A 22,572-nucleotide genomic window follows, 5' to 3' on the forward strand; every position below is an offset into this window, starting at 1 on the left:
AATCACTCTGATAGATGTGGTTCTTTTTGAACAATGAGATCTGAGGCAATTCCAATAGGTATGGGATGAAAAATGCCATCTGCATCCAGAGAGAGAACTATAGAGACCAAATATGGATCAATGTATATTATTTTCACCTTTTGTTGTTGTTTGATTGATTGATTGTTTTTTTTTCATTTCTCATGTTTTTTTTTCTCTTATGATTTGATTTTTGTGTGTACGTGCAATATGATGAATATAGAAATATGTTTAGAAGAATTGTAAATATTTAACCTATGTTGGATTGCTTGCTGTCTTAGGGAAGGAGAGGGGGAAGAGAGGAAGAAAAATCTAGAATACAAGGTTTAGCAGAGGGGAATGTTGAAAACTAATTTTATATGTATTTAGAAAAATAAAATACTACAAAACTTTTAAAATGTCATTCTATCTATGTTTTATTGTATTTTTTATTTTGTTTAATATTTCCAGCTCCATTTTAATCTTGTTAGGGAAGCACCTGGGAATGTTGGAGGCCCCCATGCTGCCCGTTTGACACCTCTGTTCTTAATCAATGAAATGCATGATTCTATGAAATCACTTATTCCCACCCCCCAATTTTAAAAATGGGCTCAATATAAAAGGAATGTAAAGTATAGTTTCTTCTAGAATAGTTTAAATAGATCTCTTAAACCTAAATCAAATGAATAACATAAATTATTTAAAAGTTCTATAGTTGCTATTTCTTTCAGCCTGCTCAAATCCCACCTACAAGAAACTTAGCCTGCCAATCCATTAGGACCTTCCTCATCCCAATGCTATTGCTTTCCTTTAGAGATACTTTCCATTGACATCTTATATGCATGTATGCCTAGATGTTTGCATTTTGTCTTCCCCACTGAAGTGGGAGCTCCTTGAGAACACATTGTTTTTGCTTTTTTTATTTTTTTTTTTTTGAGGTGGGGCAGAGGAATAGAAATCCCTATTATTTAGCACAGTGTTTGGCATATGATAAACATTTAATAAAAGCTTGCTAACTAACTGGATGTTGCTAAAATTTTTTTCACAACTCAGTAAAACCAAATTACTTAACTATGTAATCCATACTGCTCTGAAGTATGTAATATTCAGAGCCTCTCAGCTTGTGAGACTCTCATTTTGGCATCTCTCAATCAGTAGATTGAGTAGACAGGGTAAGGAGTGAAGATATAAATTATTCATTCCTCTCTACTAGGAAGTAGTTTCTTCACCTAACTTACACCTTCACACAAATTACAATTAGCTGTAAAATTCTACTCCAATCTTCAGTGGAAAAAGAATATTTGTTTAATGAGCCATCTTGATCACACAAATGGATAAAACATGGACTTGGAATCGGGAAGACCTGAGTTTAAATCTGGGCTCAGACACTTACTAATTGACTACAGGCAAGTACTTAACATTTGTCTTTCTCAATTTTCTCAATTGTAAAATGAGGAACATAATTCCCAGGATTGCTGTGAAAATGAAATTAGATAATTAAGCACAATTCCTTGAACTTAATATGCATTTAATAAATTTTTGTTCCTTTCTATTCCCCTAATGAAATATGGTGACAGTTTCAATTTATGCTTGCAATGAAGATACTTCTTTGCTTTTCTGTATTAAACTAAAATCCATTGCCTTTCAAATTGCTTTTTGGCCTACTCTGACTTTAAGGATTCTATATGTTGGGGGTTTTTTGTATTGTGAGCTGTAATTGTTCTCTATATTATATATTCCTATTTCTGCTTGTCTTTAATAATTATAATAAGATAGTAGAAGAAGAAGAAGAAGAAGAGCAACAACAACAAGAAGAAGAATGTATTAAACCAAGAGAGAGTCAAATCACTTGAAAGTGGTTAGGCACTAGAGAAGAAAAAGAAAAAGAAAACGAAACCAGGATTAAAGATAGTTTAGTGAGTAGTGTGGTAGCAGGTAATATTTACCAGGATATAACTATCAAGATAATTCAAGATTGTAAAGCTACCAAGAACAAGATTTTGCTTGGATATTTGGAATACCCAAAGAATAAATATTGATCCAGGAAGCCTACATAAATTACAAAATAAATTTGTCAAGGTGATCTCTGAAAACACTTTTTAAAATGCATGTTGTAATTGTTGTAAAGTATTTTGGATTTTAATGTACTTCCCTACACTATAGGCAAGTTACCTTAAGCATAAGGTGAAATGCAGAAGTTTAATAAGAACAATAAAAACTCCATTCAGCTTTTAGTTAAATGTATTTTTAAACATTACATTTAGCTTATAGCTTCTAATAAATTTCCAAAGAAACTTTTCCTTAGGATAATAATGCATATAGAATATTTCCAACATCATTTAAAGATATTTACCTGTTTTCCCTGTGCCCTCTCGTTGAGGCAATTTTTCAGTAATAGAACCTAAAAACAAATTAAAATGAGAGAAAAAAAATCTTAGTATCGATTTGGCATGTCTTGCAATTCTTAAACTCTGTTTATGCTTTTCTGTGCCAAACTATTTACTAATTTTTGAAATTTTTGATATTTTCACATTTTCTGCCTTCTATAACTTTTATTTTATGTAATATTTATGTAGATTTTTGTTAAAATTTCAGAATAATGGTAGAGAAATTCACATTTTTTCTCTTTATATATTCAAAGCCTCAATGATAAGTGACAAGAGCAAAAAGATCCCTATATATATTTTTATGAGCATTTGTCTTCAGGAAATAGTGACAAGAAATTTTAGTAACATGGTATAGTCTCTTTGGTTTTGTTATGGTATTATGATAGGCAATGTGGCGTAAAAGAAAGAACACCGGATGTGGGAGAATCAAAAGACTTGAGGTCAAATTCTGCTTTTGACATTTATTTGGTTTGTGACCTTTGGGAAATTCTTTAATCTCTCTGAGCCTGTTCCTCATCTGAAAAATGGATTGAAAATATTTATAATAATACTATACAGAATTGTAACAATCAAAAAATACAAATATATTAAGTATCTTATAGCCATAAAACATTATATAGTTGTGAACTATTTTATTATAAAATATAATTAACTGTATCCTGTTTCAAAGAAAAACATAGTATTTTAAACATCCCTTTGTCTGGAAGAATGCTTTTATCTTAAATTGATTAATATTTGAAATATCCAAATGTTTCTTCTTTTAAAGTATATTATAAAAAATAAAACCTTTGAATCTGAATGCTACAAAATTATAATAAGCAATGCTGGCATTCCAAGAAGAGAGAAGTAGGCAAGTTTCTTGTTTCTTTGCAGAGTTAAGTAACTGGGTATAGAACAATGCTTGTGTCAGCTTATTTCCATATTTTAGTAAATTATCCTGAACTACTTTTTAGTATTCTTTTTTTATTATTTTTAAAAAATATCCCTGTTGAAACTAAAAGTCAGAGGATATCAAGTCACACAATGAAATATCAAAGTGAAGACCTTTTAGATGCCAGAGAAACATTTTACACCCTGAAAAAGACATTCGTCTTTAATAGCTCAATTCCATCTGCAAAGACTGAAATTATTAATTTGCTCCAGAGCACTATTACTCTAATGTCCAGCTACTCGCCCACATACGACCCAATAAGAATCTGGAAAGTGTAATCAGACTGAATACCATAAGAAAAATTATTTTACTTCATTGAGATTGCCCCACTTCTGAACCATGAAGAATTGTTGAACAAGAAAGATCACACATCTCTCCACTCTTACCTAGAAACTTTAAAATAAGTCAAAGAGAAATGACTTTTGTCAATCTTAAATTAAGGGGTTTGTCTTTTCTGATAAGAATATTCACACTCAAGTTTTCTTGGGTTTTTTTTTTGTTTTTTTTTTTTTTTTTTTTTTTTTAGGGCACTATAAAAACCAGCTTATTGAAGAACAAGCCTATGGAGTCTAGGAGATAAAACTCTCCAGCAGAAATTCTAAGTCGAATGTGAAAAGCCGGGGCCGGATGATCTATCTAGCCCATATTGGCAGGAGATGCCTAGTGGACGAGAGACCTACTCAGCTTAGCCCAGAGATAGTGCAATCTACCCTATCCAGAGTAGCAGCAACTAAGTCAAGTGAGAAGCCAGCTCTGAATCTGAGCAACTCAATATTAATCCATTCAACTAAGATGCTGAGACCTGAAAGCAACCTGGTTCTCAGGGTGCTGAGAACGAAGTACAAACAACAACAATAACATTCAACATAAATACTACAATCCATAGAGAACTTCATGTGGGCCTTCCAAAGAAAGAGAAAATAGCTAGGCTCTGCAGCTCTAGAGTTATGTTACCTTGTGTTCCCTACATACATGCCTTAACTTTATAATTTACATTGTGTGTATTCTTCCTCCCATAGACTCTATGAGTATTGGAGGAAGAGTCCACCTAAGATTTTGAAGGGAATATTTTATGACTGTTGATACTATTTGACTCAATGTTTTTTGTAAAGAAAGAAAACTAAGTCTACTGCCTGATTATTAAATGGAGATATACCAATAGGGTTATACCTGGAACCATGATTATAATACTAGCCATTTTTTCTTGAGACCTAATTGTCCTGTGCCACAGTTGGGGAAGTTAGCTTGACAGAATGCTCCATGTTATTATAAGGAATTGTTGTTTTAAAGGGAAAGGAGGAAAGATATGTTGAAAATGTAGATGATCTAAAAGCAAAAGATTGAAAAGCTGTTGTGTTGTTTAAAATGTCTTTAAAAATTATAGATTTTATAATTTCAGGAAGGCTTTTCCATAATCTCTCTGCTTGTAAATAAGTCATCCTTGGTAATGAAGGATAATAAGAAATAGTGACATTTTAAAAGGATAGTTACAGATGTGAGACCCTCCTAATTCCCCATCCCATTTGACTTTGAAACTAGATAATCCCCTCACTCAAGTGGGCATTTATTGGAACAATATTAGAGCCAAATACGTTTGCCACCATCAGAACTGAAGAGAAGAGAGATGAAAACATAAAGTAGAAAGTAACAAAATTATTTTAGAAAGAAGATGGAGAGCAAAAAATTTGTCATATTCCAGGCATTAATGGAATGGAATAAAAGACTGGCTAATAGATTGTTGGTTTCTCTTCAGAGTAACCTGCGGTTTCACATATGTTTGATGGGCCACCCATTTATCACTGTCACTTTTTTGCTTTTATAGCATCTATATTTGTGACCTCAATGTTACCACTGTGGAGAAATCATCAAAAAGAATAACATGAAACAATTTGAATTCACTTTAAAGCAAAGTTGTTGATTTATCACTTTAAATTTTAAAATTAAAAACATATATCTTTCACCTGATTTAATTTTCACTTGAATTTAGAAAATTTTGTAAACAGCCTAATAGTTATTATTGTCATGATTATTCTTGTAACTTATGTTTTTTCAATACATATAAATATATTGCATGGATATATTCAGAAAATTTAAAGTGCTTATTATTTGTTTCAGCTGTGGTTGTAAGAAATGGAAAATACCACTTGGGTTATAGCAGAAAGTCATAATTTAAGATGACAGAAATAAACTGACGACTAAATAATTTAAATGTTTAAAATAACTGGATTTTTGTAAGAAATTATATAGATATAGATATATAGATAGTAGAAACAAACATTTTTAGGTAAACATATGAGGTCACATACTGAGAGTATTAGTTGTATATTTCATGGGAAAAATACAGATGTATAGACCACTGTTTTGACTTGGAAATTCAGTGACAGCAGAGGTTAAGACAGCTAAGTGGTTAGATTTAGTCAGTGTTTAAATATTGTTCTAAAACTGAGCAAACCATGAAAAATCATATTAAAATTTCCTTTGACAAAACCAGCACATCCAAATTTTTAAAGGTCATCAATATATCATTGTCCCAAGCTAAGACTGTTGATAATACAAAATAATTAGCCTCTACCTAAGCATTGTAAAATAATATTATACACTATCCAGTAACAATAATATATAATAATAATAGGAAAAATAATAACTCATCCAAGATATAAAAGGAATAATAGTATGTATATTTTTTGATAAGGGCAGAGATCAAAATACAAAGCTTTGGGTATTATCTAACTATACCTCCCAGGTATAGTTCTTTTCTCAAAGTTAACCAATATAATTATTAAATAAATATAAAATTATCACCAGTCTCTTGATCCAACTTTCTCATTTTAGGCAGTCTTGATTTAAATCAATCTTCTATTGATGTAAGATCTTATCAACATAGATACTTCTTCCACTGCAATAGATCAGAGCTCATCCTACAGCTTCTCTTCCTACAACTTCCTTAGATTTATTTATAAAATGGCAGGTCTTCTTAAGTCCTTTATCATTTCATGGATATTTGTAGGCATTCAACTATGATCCCTTATTCTTGCTATGTAATCAGTCCATTTTCTTTTCTAATCATGAAAGTCTTTGATGACATCTTCTATGCCATTTATTTTTAAAATTTTGTTCTCATTATCTTTATACTATTAAAAATTATTGAGAATTTGTCAAAAGAGTTTTTGTTTATGTTGATTATATTTATAGATATTTACTATATTAGAAATAGAATCTAATTTTAAATGTAGGCCCTAGGAAAGGGTTTCAGAGACTCCCCCAGGATTCTGTGGACCACAATTTGAGAACTACTGGTCTATGCTACTTTTAGGAAATAAATCATATTTGGCAATATGCTATAGGCCACTTAAACCTGCCATACATCTGTGTTTGTTCTTTGGATAATCTGCAATTGTCATTCTCCTGAGTTATGGTAACATTCATAGACATATAGCATCACCACATTACAACAGCTAGCCTTTGGAGATAATTAAATATACTGCAAATATCCCTTGAGCCAAGTCTCCTGGTTTTTATTCTAATCTATTCTCAGTTCATTGTCCATTTGTCATGTCTGCTCATAATATGTGTACTAATCTATTTAGTGGCATGCCATGATCTGACCACCATGTAACGATGGTAGAACAGTGGTAGAATAAGGTTAAGGGGTCAAAAGATCATATAATGGTTAGATCATATGCAAATATTACCCTGAATTATCCATTTTTTAATGTTTGACCTTTATCTAACAGTCACTGAATGGATCAATGTCTGAAAAGGCTAAACAATATCTCTATTAATGTTCTCACTATTAATAGAAGCAGAAGATCCAAAGAAATGAAATCTAAATGAAAAGATAGACAACTAATAGTTTTGTTGGGCAAGAGAATGACATAATAAAAAAGTTTATTTCATTGTGTAGTCAAAGAAAAGATATTGTTCCAAAGAAATTTGAAGGGACCTTAGAATTTATTAAGGCCAATCCCTTAATTTTAACAATGAGGAAATTGAGGTGACAAAATGTTAAATGACTTGCTTTGGTCACACAGTGAAATATCAGAGCCAGGATTCAAACTTAAATGAGCAGTTAACTCTATTCAAGATGCCTGCTAATTCCAAAGAACAGAAGCAAAAAAAAAAAAAAAATATTCATCATTATCTATTCATTACCATGATAACTTGAATCATTCCAGATTTTTTCAAAAGTTATAGTCTATTCTTTAAATGTAGGAAAGAAGACTCCAGAGCTTCCCTAAATAAGTAGGCAATTAAGATGCTTAATATGTAATTTATCTTATGGTACAGATGAAAGATTTGCTGAGAAGTCATTTAGTCAATCCCAATGCCGCTAGGCAGAAAAGAACTCTTTCCTTCTGCTTCCCAGTTTCCCAATGAAAGTCCATTTTTGCTTAGTCTGTCTTCAGGGAAGATGGAAAATAGCTTAACCTTATTCTCAGCAGTATTAACTCAAGCATGCAAACTAAAATGTGCCCAAGAATGAAAAGCAATTTAATACTATTTTTTTTCTTTTCTTTCTATATTTTCGGGAAATTTGTGTTGGTGGGAGAACATTGGAGTATGTTTGGCATAGTCAAGAATCTTGTTTTTAAAGTAGGAAAAGAGCCTAGAGATTGTAAGAAAGGAAGAGATAAGACACTAGTGAATGTGGAGTAGAACAAGGAAGATTTTATAAACCTCGGGGTATATGAATATATTCATCAGCTTATAAAATCTTCCTTGTTCTACTCCACATTCACTAATGTCTTATCTCTTCCTTTCCCACAATCTCTAGGCTCTTTAGGAAGAGGAAGATGAGTGATATTTTTAAAGAACTTTATTATATATTATATATCACTCATCTTCCTCTTCTTAAAGATACATAATTCTACTTCTTTCAGTCTGAGATTCTGTGAAATCTCACTCAATTTAAATTTTACTTTTTTCAGCAATTAGTATATGTATTGCTTGTGAAGGAAACCACAAAACATATAATGGGGGTGGGGGGGAATGCTACAGTTTAGGGAAGAATAATGAGCTATTAAGTCTCTCATTTCTAAGAATAATTGTTTCAAATCAACTAGACTAGTCTAGTAGTTGCAAGATGGTGCCAAAGCCAACCCCCATGCAATACATAGCATTATGCTAAATGAGTTGGTGGTCTAAAAACATCTTGTTTCACAAGCTCTAAATGCACTTGAAAAATAAATAAGAAAAGAAAGATCTGTGATACTGACTGTTAAAGGAGAAGTGAGTGCATTTAATGAGGTCAGATCTTTGTGCTAAGCACTTGTTTAACATGCTGGATTGATCGATCCATCAGCACAAAGTTAAACAAGCCAGTCTGTGGTGATTTATCCATCTCTGGAATTCTTAAGTCTCTGGGACAGATTTATAATGCCAGATGGCTTTTCTTTGGCAAAATATACCCACAGGCCCCAGAGGGCTATGTACTTACTATGTTCAGTGAACCATTTTTTTTTTCATTTTTGCAAACATCATAGTTAACTCTAGACAACCTGAAAGCAGGTATCTCAACTTAGGTGACATTCTCCATTATAAGCCTTGCCTGATCACACAGCTGTTAATGTTCTTTCTTCTTCAAATTATCTTTTATTTAATTATCTGGTTGTGAGCAGACCTCTACACATTATAAACAAGAAATTGCCTAGGAGAACAGTGGAAAGGATGTTTTCATAGACATGGACCACTCACGTAACAAGAGCAATGGATAAGTTACTGACAGCCAACTTGTCCCATTCTTTCCTTAATGTGTCAAGAGAGCCAGAGGAGAACAGCCAAATTGATGGGTGGATACGTCCTAACTCTTCAGACAGAGCTTATGGGAGGCCAAGGGCAAAACTCACATAGCATGGGCAAGGATGGACAGACTGTGATCAACAGACAGGAACAATCACATTGATGAGATTTCCAGATTCTCTAAATTATTACAGAAATTTAGTGCTCCTTACCCCTTCTGCAACTTTCAAGAAGAAATATGAGCTCCTTGATGGCAGAAACAGTTTTTTTTTCCCTTTTGTCTTTGAATGCCCAGTGTCTAATACACAGTAGAGTTTTTTAAATATTATGTTAATTGAAATAAATTAAAATATCCAACTTATATCTATAAGTGTAGCTCTCTATTGAAAATAACTGGACTTAGGTTGGTTTAGTTATTTCATCTTTCTGAGCAAATCAAATTGCCCCAGAATTGAATTCAAAGGTTATATGAAAAGTAGACTATATGCATAATCCTAAAGCTCAAATTCACCTTAATCTTTTTTTGAAGCCACACAGATGTAGTCACAACTCTTGCTTGAAAGGAGACAGATAAGAAAGGAAGTCTTTCTTCTTTTCTAGCGAGTCTAGGGAGTAAGAGTAAATCTCTAGAATAAGGATATAAAAATCAATTTTGCCTCTGCTATTCTTGTTCAGGGCTCAACAGAAGAGTCCCATGAGGTTTGTAAAAGAACAATCTATGGGGAATTGGTAGTGTTAGGTTCTAGTTCCAGTTTTGTCATTAACTACCTTCATGATCCTTGAGCCTTGTTTTTTTTTTTTTTCTTTGTAAAACAAGGGAGTTAAAATTGGCCTGGATAACATCTTGGGTTTTTATGAGTTCTAATATCCTAGGATTCTGTGAGAAGGGCAGTCATAAGATACTTTTGAAAGCAAAGTTAAATCATAAAGCAAAGTTAGTTTCACTAAGAAAACTTTTGGGAATCAAATATATTATTAATCATTGTTAATCACATGTATATAGAATAACACTCATTTTCTTAGCACTTTAGGACTGACAGATTTCATTGACCCCAGCAACTCTGAGAGAAAGGTAGTATAGGCTCCAGAAAGAATTTATATTATAGTCCCACTTTTATATATGAGAACTGAGAAACATTAAGTGACTTGGCCATGGACACATATCTAGATGTCAAATTCAAGATTCAGACAAAATCTTCAGATTGAAGTCTTGTTTTTTTGTTTTTTCAGATACACTTGGGTATATATGAAGAAAGACTATACACATATTGGTACATGTTTATTTATATGTGTGTGTATATATATATATATATATATATACATATATATGAAGGACTATATATACATATGTATATATATGAAGAAAGATTATGTATGTATATGAAGGACTATATATATATACATATATTGTATATATGTAAAAAGACTGTCTCAAGATTCTTTGCATACACATATGTATTTATATGTGTTGCATATATAAATGTATGCATGTATATGTATAAATTCATGCATGTGTATCCACATAAATATAGGTACATGTAAAATGAACAAGAAATATCAATAAAAACAAACATTTAAATAGTAAAACAGAAAAAGAGGGCTCTATATTAAAATGAGAATTATTATGAATGGTTTGGTTTTCAATCTATTAAATCTAATAGTACAAAATTATCCTACTCACTTTTTCTGAACTTCAGCTCTTTCTATGTATTTTTAAAATGCTTTATTTATGTTTTTTTGGTTTTGTTTTTGAATCATATTATTTTCACCCCACTCTCCCCATTTCTAAATAAAATCCTTTCCCTGTTGCAAATAAAAACAGTCAAGGCAAAACAAATCCACACACTGACCATTTCAGAAAACATCTTATCCATCACTTCTAGTCCGTTATCTCTTTTCCAAAAGAATATTTCACCTTTAATTTTCTGAATCCATGATTTGTCAATGTATTCATCAGAGTTCTTATATATTTCAAACTATTTTCCTTTACATCATTTTAATAATATAATTTTTTCTCTAGCTCTTCCCACTTAACTCTGATTATGCATTTGGGATTATGCATATAATCTACTCACACACCGTTGGGATCGATTCTGTGACAATTTGATTTACCCAGCAACATGGAAGAAGTAAATAAACCAACCTAGTCTGGTTATCTTAAGTAGATAAATATATTGACAGGTATAAGAGGGATATTTCAACTCAGTTCAATTTGATACAAATCTCCCCAATGATGAATAAAATCACTCTTCCATTGTGGAAGAGTGATTCAGAATGTGAAAAATTCACATTAGGCATTATCATAGTCACAAGGACCCTTTATTGTAATGAAAAGGCTCATGAGCAAAATCAAACTAAATTAGCAACAAACTGTGACTCAAGGTTTTTCTTTTTTTATAGGTCAGAAGGAAGAGGGAAAGGGAAGTAAGCTTTTAACGTAAAGGATTAGAGAAGAGTGAGGGAGGGTCTTAATGAAGAACAACTCACATGCACATTATGTCTATGTGAGCAACTACACAATGAGACTGTCGAGTATGCCTTAGATATGCTAACGACAATCCCAGGAAATGTGCCTTACTTTGTGCATGCTATAGTTGACAATGGGAATAGGATGGACTTGATTAAAGTTCACATCATTCCTGAAAGTGGAGACAGGATGGACTAGGTTAGATTTCACATCATCAGGTTTATCTGAAACCATTATTTTGTCTTTTTCTTATACTGCAATTGTATTCCACTAAATTCATAAGTCATAATTTGTAGACAACTGGGTAGTGCAATAGATAGAGCACTAGGACCAGAGTTAGAAAGACCTGAATTCAAATATGACTTCAGTTACTAATTATATGACCTTAGACAAATCCTTTTACCTCTTCCTCAGTTTTCTCAAATATAAAATTTGGATAACAGTAGCACCTATCTTCCATAGTTACTGTGAAGATAAATTGAAATAATTGTAAAATGATTATACAGTTCATGGCACACAAGTAGGAGCCATATAAATGCTACTTATCTTTATTTTATTATTAGTTTAGCCATTCTCCAATTGATAGGCATCTCATTAATTTGTTTTTCTTTCCTGCAACAAAAAAAAATACTGTTATGAATCTTTTTTTTTTTTTATATAATGGGTCCTTTTCCTTTGTCTAAGACTATGCACAATTTAGTGACTTTGGGATACAGTTCCATAGTAATAAAGTCTTTGCACTACACCACCACTACCCCTTTAAAGAACAATCAGCTCCATCATAGCATAATCTAAATAAAAACTTTGTTCATCTGCAATACACAGTGTGGTCATCACTAGGAGATATTTGGTTATTATTCACCAGAGTAGAGAAACATTTTACAATAATTCCTGGCTACTAGTGTCTTTAACACTTACTTGAAGGAGGCACAGTATATTTTAATAATACAATAATTTCATTTGGAAGCTTCAGTTTCTCTTTACTATACCATCCAAAAGACTACTGCTTGTTCCTCAAAAATCTGTGTGATCTGCAGTATTTCAAAAGGATACTGCTCCTTTCTTCTTTGATCTAATCTATGCTAAAAATTAAATTTACTGGATCTCTCTCATTAGAAACATTAGTTAAGTGATTAATGCCCATAAGTATTATTAAAAAAAACTTTAAAGAATTAAGAAGGTGATTCATGCTAATCATTTCCTAAACTCCTCTACAGTTGTTTTGTATTTATCGTAGGTATTTTGAAAATATTTACCTATGTGCCAATTGCCTTCCTCAAGAAAATATATTTTTAAGAGCAGCAGGATTTTTTTTTATTTTGGCATATTTATTCTTAATTCCAAGCACAGTGTTTGTCACATAATAGGTATCTAAGAATGCTTATTTATCAGTTGATTATTTAAAAGTATCACCAGCAATATTTCAATTCAATTCACTTCACTAAGTATTCAATTTGCTAAGTGTCTGCTATGAATACAACACTGCTAAGCATCATTTAAATCGTGGGAAATCTCTATCTTACTCTTTAGATTCAGTCGTCACATTCTGGCCCAACAGTCACCCAAGCAAGATAGTTGGAAATGAGTAGAATAAAGTCTGTAACTGCTGGGGGTAAAGCATCTACCTCCCATTCATTACTCAGTTAAGTCAGGTCAATTTTGAGAAAGGAAAGTAACTAAAGAGCATTTTGCATCTATTCATTTTTAAAATCCCTAATAACTACACAAAGCTTTTATTCATAAAAAATATTGAAATGCAGGAAAGGAAACCTAGACTCATGTCACTCCTGCACACTGAGACTTTCAATGGCATTCTATTGGTTATTTTATTATCCAGCATTATTAGCATTAAGGTATTCAAAATAGTCTGTTTTCTAGATAAACTGACCTATTCAAGCACCAAAACGAATTTTTAAATTTTAACTATTTTTCATAGATATCAATTCAGTTGAACAATTAAATCAATATTAATTAAGTACTTACTATGGGTAAAGCACTCTGATGGAAGAAAATGAAGAAATAAAACAGTTGCTGTCCTTGAGATGTTGACAATCTACTCACATCATGTTTTGTTTTTAAAATAAGCGATACACTTCTGTATTTTCTTTAATGGGGTATGCTGAATTTTGATTTTATTCTCAGTTATTGCTATGAATGTCAACAATTACAATTATGAACATCAATTATTATGAATGTTGATAATAATTCAAATATACTGAATTTTAATTTTATTCTTAGAGTCATTGTTATGATATCAATAATTATAACTGCTATCATCAATTCTTCCCTCTCACCTTAAGTGTTAAACAGTTGTGTCCAAATTCCATTGGATGTAATTTATTAAACATCTTATGACCCCTGTCATCATCTCAGCACAGCTTCATACTTCCACTACCCTGTTATATTTTAACTGTTTAATTAGCCCTTCTACCTCTATTTCCCATCTTCCCCCAATTTACATTTCATATCAGTACTACCTCATGAATTTTCTCTACAGGAAGGAAAGAAATAAATTTCTGTTAAGTATCTATCATGTCAGGCACTGGTGCTTTACAAACATAGATCTCATTTGATCCTCAAAATCTATACTGGGATTATTTCCATTTTATAGTTGAAATAGACCAAGGTTAAGTGACATTTCAAGTCACACAACCAGTAAGTGTCTGAGACCAGATTTGAATTCAGTTCTTCCTGATTCCAGATCCAGTTGTCTACTGGCTATATAACTTATAGTCCTAATAAATAGTTCTGGCAGTGACATTAAGTTCAAAATCTTTCAGTTACTCCTTGTCGCCTTGCAAATAAGGAGCACATATATTGTCTGATATTGCAGGTCCTTCCTAATCTTACACCAATCCTAGCTTTTCAGCTTTATATCATACTATTATTCCATTCCATCCTTTATACCTGACCTCTCTCCTTTATACCTGTACAGTTGCTGAAATATCATACCTCCCTCTCCTCTGTTTTATCATCTTTTAAAGCCAAGAACCAATGCCACGTTCTCTAGGAAGCCATCCTTAACTTCCTTATGAATTCCACAAAGCACTTTATTTTCACCTTTCTAATGGAGAAAGGCTAACCTCAGAAAGATCTTAGTTCAAATACAGCGTCGGACAATTGCTAGCTGTGCCATCCTGATCAAGTCACTTAATCCCTCTTTGTCTCAGTTTTCTCATTAGTAAATGTGATAATAATCCCACCAGATTTGTTATAAAGGATCAAGTGAGACAATAATTGCAATTAGCACAATGCCTGGGACATAGTGCTATATAAATGTTAGCTATTAATAATAATGATAACAGTAAGGTTTTTTTCATATTTTTTTTATCTCAAATCCTCTTACTAGACTACAAAATCTATGAAAAAGATAGCATCTTGCCTAAGTGGCCAATAAATGTTTGAATTAACATCTGCCCTCAGACATTATTAAAACAACTGGGGTATTTTGCTCCTAATTAAATGGGCCAAACAGTTATGAATTGAAACGATGTTTTAAAAATTCTTTACAAAGAATAGCTAGAAACTGTACAATATTTCAGAGTCCGATTCTTTTTGTACATCAAAATAATGGTTTGGACATGTATACCTATTTTGTATTTAATTTATACTCTAATATATTTAACATGTATTGGTCATCCTTCCATCTAGGGGAAGGGATGGAGAGAAGGAAGGGAAAAATTGGAACAAAAGGTTTGACAATTGTCAATGCTGTAAAATTACCCATGCATCTAACTTGTAAATAAAAAGCTATTAAAATAAAAAAAAAAGAATAGCTAGATAGATAGAGCATCAATCCTGGAGTCAGGAAGACCTGAATTCAAATCTAGCTTTAGATACCTAACACATACTAGCTGTGTGATCCTAGGCAAGACATTTAACCCCAGTTGCCTTAATTTTTGCAATTGTCTTGCAAAAACAAACAAACAAAACCAAAAAAATGAATTTTTTTGCAAGCTTCAAACACTATATACATGCCAGTTATCATTATGATTATTTGAGTTTTTCTTTATGCTTTTCATGGTTGCTTAGTCTCTCTATGGAAAGTTCCACTATCACTTCTTGCTTTTGGGGGCAACTAGAGTACCTACCTACATAACCAGCTATTTTTTTCTCTTCCACTTTACTGATTTACTCCATAAATCAAATAAACTGGAAAATAATCAATAGACTTAGAATATGGACATAAAGCATTATGCTATGTGTAAATTCAATGAACTCTGTTGCATATTGTGCAAATTTTTGCTTTGACATTCTGCTTGCTTAATTTCCACAAGGTATTATGGAGTACAACAATCACTGTTCTTGAATTTAGGAGATCTTGCTTTGAATCCTATCCCTGCCATTTACTAGATATGTGACCCTCACTTAATCCCCCTCAGTCTGCAAAATAGTGGTAATAATAAGCTTACACCATCTCAAAGTGTTGCTGTAAGGAAATGTGCTTTATAAAGTCTTAAAGGGTTATAGAAATATGAACAGTTATTATTTCTGGCTTTTGGCTGTGTTCAAATAGTTGAACTTGCCAAAGAAGTGACCACCAAATAGGTGAAATGAAGTACTAAGAAGAAGTATTTAGATCTCCAATTTTAAGTCTGACACTAACTCCAGAGCCTTCAATAAATCACTGTCTCTCACAGCTTTTTTATTTCAAAAAAAGGTTCCTCTAAATTGAGACCATTTCTCTTTTTAATAATTTGAATTAAAAAGTATGGAAAACATGATATTTGCATGCAGAAATATAAGTAAGGAATACTTGATCAGGTTTTTTATATTACATTCATATAAACTGGTGATGGCTTCAATTATAGAGTCCAAAACCAAATTCAAAATAACATCTATAAAAACAAATTGAAGATGAAAATAAGAGAGCAGTTCACAGTCAAAAGCACTTTGCTTTAATTAGCAGAAAAAACCCACCTTTGAATCCATTTCATTAATCTGATAAACACAAGGAAATATATTTTAAAAACTAATTATGAATGAAAAGAACTTGTTCCATTCAAATATGTATATGTATGTATATGTATATTGTGCTGGCATACATACTATATATATAATATATGTTAACATAATATAATAACAGTACATGTTAATAATATGTTTTAAAGTTTAAAACTATCATAAGACTTTAGGAACACAATATATATTGGTGTACAAGTGGTTTATATTTATAATTTTGTCCTCAGCAGAAAATTTATTTAGATCAATTTAAAGCTGGTCAAATTTGAGGCTTGAGAAAAAAAAACTAGAAAAATAGTTGTGTAATAATAATAATGAAAATTCCTTTTTTTATAGAGTTAATTGAGAACTATGTTGATTTCTGAAATGTGCATGCACACATATATAACTATACACACATATACACATTCATTATTTGTGTTAATGTAGATGTGTGTATTGTGTTTATTACATACACATTTTTATATGTTCTTGTGTATATGTATGTGGAGGGAGAGAGAAACACAAAGACATATACAGAGAAACATAGAGAAAAGAGGCAGAGAGAAAATCAAGCTAGATCTCTGACCAGGTACAATTTGAGTTGCCTAATTTAATATGGGGTAGTTCATTTTTATCATATTTTATCATTATTTTAGTTCATAGGATTCCCTAAAAAGAATTAAACTTTAAATTTAAATAAATTGCCTAAATAGGCCAAATTATAAATGATCAAGCCTCTTAACTGGACCTTAAGAGACTGAAAAGGCCTATGCTCAACATCTTAACAATGTACTGATGGTAAAAATATTTTCTTTTGTAATAACTGAAATTCCTTTCAAGTTCAAAAGCTTTTCTTTAAGGTCTAGCCATGTCTTTTGGCTAACATAAAAGTGCACTTAACTTTGAGAAATCTAAGATCAAAATTATTATTGTTTGAATATTAAGAATTTCATCTGTGAATATTATAGAGGCAACAAAAAGGTGCTAAGCAGGTTTATTCTCATTTTCATTATATATTTCTGATTCCCTAGATCTTATTTCTGACTTTTTTAAGTCTTACTGAATTAAGACAAATACATGTTTGCAGTTTCATGGATATCCTTTTGGAGCTGGGCAGAACTAACAAATTCAACAATTCATGCACCACTTGAATAGAGACCAATTATTTCATATCAAAGATATTTTTGTAAAATATTTCTCACTTCACCTGGAAATACAGTTATAGTTTTGTTTTCTGAACTTCAGTTTTCTCCTTAGGAAAATGGAGGTACTAGATTAGATATTTGCTAAGGTTCTTTTAATTCTAAATTCTATGGGGAAAGTGTAATTTGGGAGAGAAAGATTTTATTTTTAATGTAATTTCTTATAAACTGAAGCTTCAGAGCTAAGGAAATAATGTTCTGGGAAATATTAAAGTTTTCCTTTCATTCTTATCCTTGCTAAATTGAAATGAGGAAACTTTATATTGAAAATTTAAGCACATCTTGCTAAGCCATAGTATGGAACACTAAAACAGTAGCAGTGTTTATACTATTGTGTTGATTTTTAATACATGAATGTTCAAAAACAATTTTTATATTTGAAAAATAAATGAATGAGTACATTAAATATCTGATTAGTTATTTAATGGAATAAAAATTAAATTAAATGAAGGGGTTCATTTTTAAATTTGTATGAAAAAATACTAACAACAACATAAGATTATTAAATATCTCAGCGCATCCAAGCTCTGTTCCTACCTTCCCAACTAGTGAAAATAAAATATATTGCCTTCTTTTCTTTGTATAAAGCTCTTCTCCCAAATCATAGAGAGTATCACATAACTATCGTTAATATTTCAAAAACAATTCATCTTATGCAATAAAAGAATAAATGTTATAAAAAGACAAAGGATACAGTTAAGAGATTGTTACTCAGAGATTAAGAATAACATTAGATAGAGCCAGAGAGCCTTCAACAGTTTTCAATCTGTTTTACCCAAGGCCATTAGATTTTCAATTCTTCTTTGGAAAAAAAATTAAGATTTTGACATAGACCTATTGCTAGACTTGCACTCGGAAAGATTTGAATTTAATTCCTACCCCAAATACTTAATAGCTGTGTGACTCTGTGAGAATGATTTAACCTCTCTGTCACTCAATTTCTTCAAATCTGTAAAATGGGAAGTGCTGGGGCTAGAATCAAGAAGCTTTGAGTTCAAATCCAGTCTTAGTTGTGTGAGCCTGAGCACTTAAACCTCTGTTTGCCTCAGCTTTCTCAATGATAAACTGGGGTTAATAGTAGTATGTGCCTTCTAGGGTTGATGTGAGAATAAAATGAGGTGTGTGTGAAAAAAGAGATGAAAGAGGAAGAAGAGGAGGAAAAGAGGGAGGAGAACAAGCAAAAACAAGAAGAACAAGAACAGAAAGAAGAGGAGGAAGAAAAGGAAGAGAAAAAGAGAAGAAAAAAATGATGATGAAAAAAGAAGGAAGAAACAAGGAGAGGTAATGAAAAGAGGGAGGGAGACAAATAGACAAATAGATACAAACACAGACAAAGAGACAGAAACAGAGAAAATTCCAAGTATGGAAAATACTCAACACTAAGACACATAGATGTAAAATAAGTGTTCTGTGTGAAGAGCAGCAATCAGATTTTAGGGATTTTGGAAGAGAATAAAGCATGAGAAAACAGGAAGGATGGAAAGAGGATGAGTTGCAAATAAACAAAGAACTATATTTGATCCTGGAGGTAACAGGGAAACATTGTAACTAATTGAGCAGATTCATGGTTAGATATCCATTTCAGGTATATAAGTGAAGAAAATGTTGAAATGAAGAGATACTTGAGACAGGGAAAATAGTAAATAAGACTTTATATTAATCTATATGAGAGATAGGAACTGATTAGATATGTGAAGTGAGAGTTGAATTGAGGGTGACATCAAGGATGATAACTGGATAGCTGGAAAGAGGTTATGACCTCAACTGGAATAGGAAAGTTGGAATGAGAGGATAATTTTAGGGGAAACATGGCTTTTTTTCTGTTTTCAAAATACAAAGTCTGAAATGCCAAGTAAAAAGACAAGTTTGAAATTATCAAGGATAAGCTATTAAAATGAATTTGGGATCATTTTTCAAGATATAACATATAATTTGGAATAAAATACAAGCAGTATGAAATAAACATAAATGTCTTCTCATCTATACTTTGAAAAATAGAAACTTAAAGTACTTGAGGTATTCTGTGTTCCTTGCACAAGAAAGTGTACTACCTATAAATTGTGTTTGATAAAGTTTTGTCTATTATTTTTAAACACTACATTTCTCTCTGATTAGCTAAGATTTTTACAATGAGTTTCTACTCCCTTTTTCTGTGTATTGATGTCTTTAGATTTCCTTAAAAACACCCTTACTGCTGAGCTAAACAATAAAATTAATTAATTTGTAAACTATTCAAAAATTTGCAAAAAGGTTCAGTTTGCAATATATTAAACTACAGTTTGTCTTTAGGCCAGAAGTAAGATCTTGGCCACAGACCATAGTTACAGAAAAGAAATGAGATTAAAAAGATGAAACCATTCCCTAGTAATAGAAAACACGCTATCTGTTTTCCTTTGGGAAAGAAAAATCTTTCTTTTTTTAAAAGCTTATTTTCCCTCCATTTTTGTTTAAATGTACACAAATCACTTGAGATAGTGCAAAAAGTAGTGAAACTAAACACAAAAGACTTGGGTTTATGTCCCAAAAATGCCATTTGCTGCTATCTCTGTGTTCCTGAAAAAGTTACTTAACCTTTCGGGGGTTCAGTTCTTCATCTATAAAAAGAGAGATTGGAAATGTATGGCCCCTTCTAGCTCTAAATTTGTTATCTAATGGAAAACATAATTAAGGAACATAAATCAAATATGTACAAATGTAGAGATATTGATATTGATTCATCTGCTAGTACAAAAGGTTCCATTTGGATGGAAAAATAAACTGCATAAATCTGCATTTCACCATTATATTTCTCTTGAGGTTAGTATGACCTTGGCTCATGTAAAGAATCCTTGAATACCACACCATCTAGACAGGTAAAGTTTATGAATAAAGGTGTGAAAGTAGTAGATAAATTAATTATTCAGCTGTTCAGTGGATAAGATGAGATCTTATCCAGTCTCTAGTGCCTGTACACATATACACACAAACATGAATAAGTAGATCTATGTACATATATATACATATGTATGAATGTATCTGTGTATATACACAACTGTATAATGCATATTTATAAATAAAGATGTGCATCATGAATCTATTTACAAATATACAGATACATGTATGTATATTTGCACCTACATATAAAATAAGTATATGAATATTCATGTGTTATATACACATACACATATATGAACATATAATACAGACATATATACATACACAGATACAATAGGTGCTAATGTAACATATAATTTTGTTAGCATTATTCAGTTGTTTCAGTCATTGCTGGCTCTTCATAAGTCTAATTTTAGTTTTCTTGGCAAAGATATTGTGGTGGTTTTGCCATTTCTTTTTCCAACTTACTTTACAGATGAGGAACTGAGACAGACATGATTAAGTGACATGGTCAGGGTTATATAGCTAGTAAATGTCTGAGACTAGATTTGAACTCCTGAAGATGAGTTTTCTTGATTTTTAAAACCAGTGCTCTATCCACTGTGCTGCCCACATGTAACATATGGTCACACAACTAGCTATTAAATTCCTAAGTCCAAATTTGAACTTAGGAAGATAAGTTTTCCTGACTATAGCCCCAGTACTCTATTCATTGCTGCCCTACACACACACACACACACACACATACATACACACACACACGCACGCATGCATGCATATGTGTTAGATTTTTATTATCCTGAAAAAAATATAAAGACAGTGGAGTTCACTAAACATTGAGGTAGCATTGTATTTCATTAAAATAAGACCTCTGAGAGCAGAGAATAAGTTTTGTTTTTGTTTTTCCCTTTCTTTGTATTCCTAGAGCTAAGTGCAATGTCATATAGAATTTTTAATAAATTCTTGTTGGAAAACGACTAATATGAACATGTTTATATGATTGCACATGTATAATCTATATCTGATTGTTTACTGCCTCAGGATGGGGGAAAGGGGAGAGGGGAGGCAGGAAGCAGAGGCAGGGATGGAGCAAGGGATAGAATTTGAAACTCAAAATTTTTTTAAAAATGTATGAAATTGGTTTAACATTTAATTGGGAAAATAAACTATTACATAAACACATATGTGCGTACACATATACCCATATATATGCTATACATATATATATATATATATATATATATATATATATATTATTTATTCATTTTAACAAATGTCTGCTAGTAGTGGTGGTCAGACTTACATATTAGGAAAGTCACTTTGGTAGCTGAGTGTAAGATGAATTGAAGACAAGAGAAATTTAAGAAAAGGAGACCAATTAAAAGTTTCTATAGATAAGCCTAAGCAAGCAGGCAAAGACAGTTTATTGGCCCAGTATACCCACAAAATATACATTGATAACCCTTGACAAATGTCTCTCCAAGCCCAAAAAGAATATCCAAAAGCTCTTTAAGCATCCCAACTTTAAGTCTTTCAGACTGTCCTGTTTGCTGATGGGAGTAAGAAAGGAAGGAAAGATAAAGGTCGAGGTCAAATTAATTTCTTGTAAAAAGGACATTTATCATGGAAACTTTGATTATTCTACTAAATCAGGACACACTTACAAAAAAGCCTGAAACAAAACTTTATTATTTTTATAATTTATCAACTTCTGACTCTAGGATTATAAATTGGTCTCTCACACTTCTTTAGCTGTGTATTTTGCGTCAGAGGGCTCCAATGACCTTTATTATAATCAATCACTTTTACGAAGTGCTTTAAATTTACAATTTACATTCCTTATACCAGCCGTGTCAGATAAGTTGCAAAAATATAATTATACTTATTTTATAGAAGAAGAAACTGACATTCTAAGAGTTTAAACAAATCAGAAATTATCAAACAAGAGGAGTTTGGAACAATATTTAAATCCAAATTGGAAAGTATCCCCTGGAATAGTTTGAAGAAATTGGAATGGTTGGCCAAGAGAAG

At 31.7% G+C, this 22,572-nt stretch overlaps 1 protein-coding gene across 5 annotated transcripts in view; it reads right to left on the bottom strand.

Annotated features, from left to right (window-relative positions):
• Nucleotides 1-22,572, bottom strand: part of SMOC2 (SPARC related modular calcium binding 2) — a 257,220-nt gene that overhangs the window by 134,164 nt on the left and 100,484 nt on the right. For all 5 annotated transcript variants that reach the window (XM_031937465.1, XM_023503329.2, XM_031937463.1 and 2 more), the window contains exon 5: nucleotides 2,351-2,398. In XM_031937465.1, coding sequence (XP_031793325.1) covers nucleotides 2,351-2,398 — 48 coding nt within the window. The remainder of the gene's footprint in view (nucleotides 1-2,350; nucleotides 2,399-22,572) is intronic.

Source organism: Sarcophilus harrisii, chromosome 4, assembly GCF_902635505.1.
Source record: "Sarcophilus harrisii chromosome 4, mSarHar1.11, whole genome shotgun sequence".
NCBI lineage: Eukaryota > Metazoa > Chordata > Mammalia > Dasyuromorphia > Dasyuridae > Sarcophilus > Sarcophilus harrisii.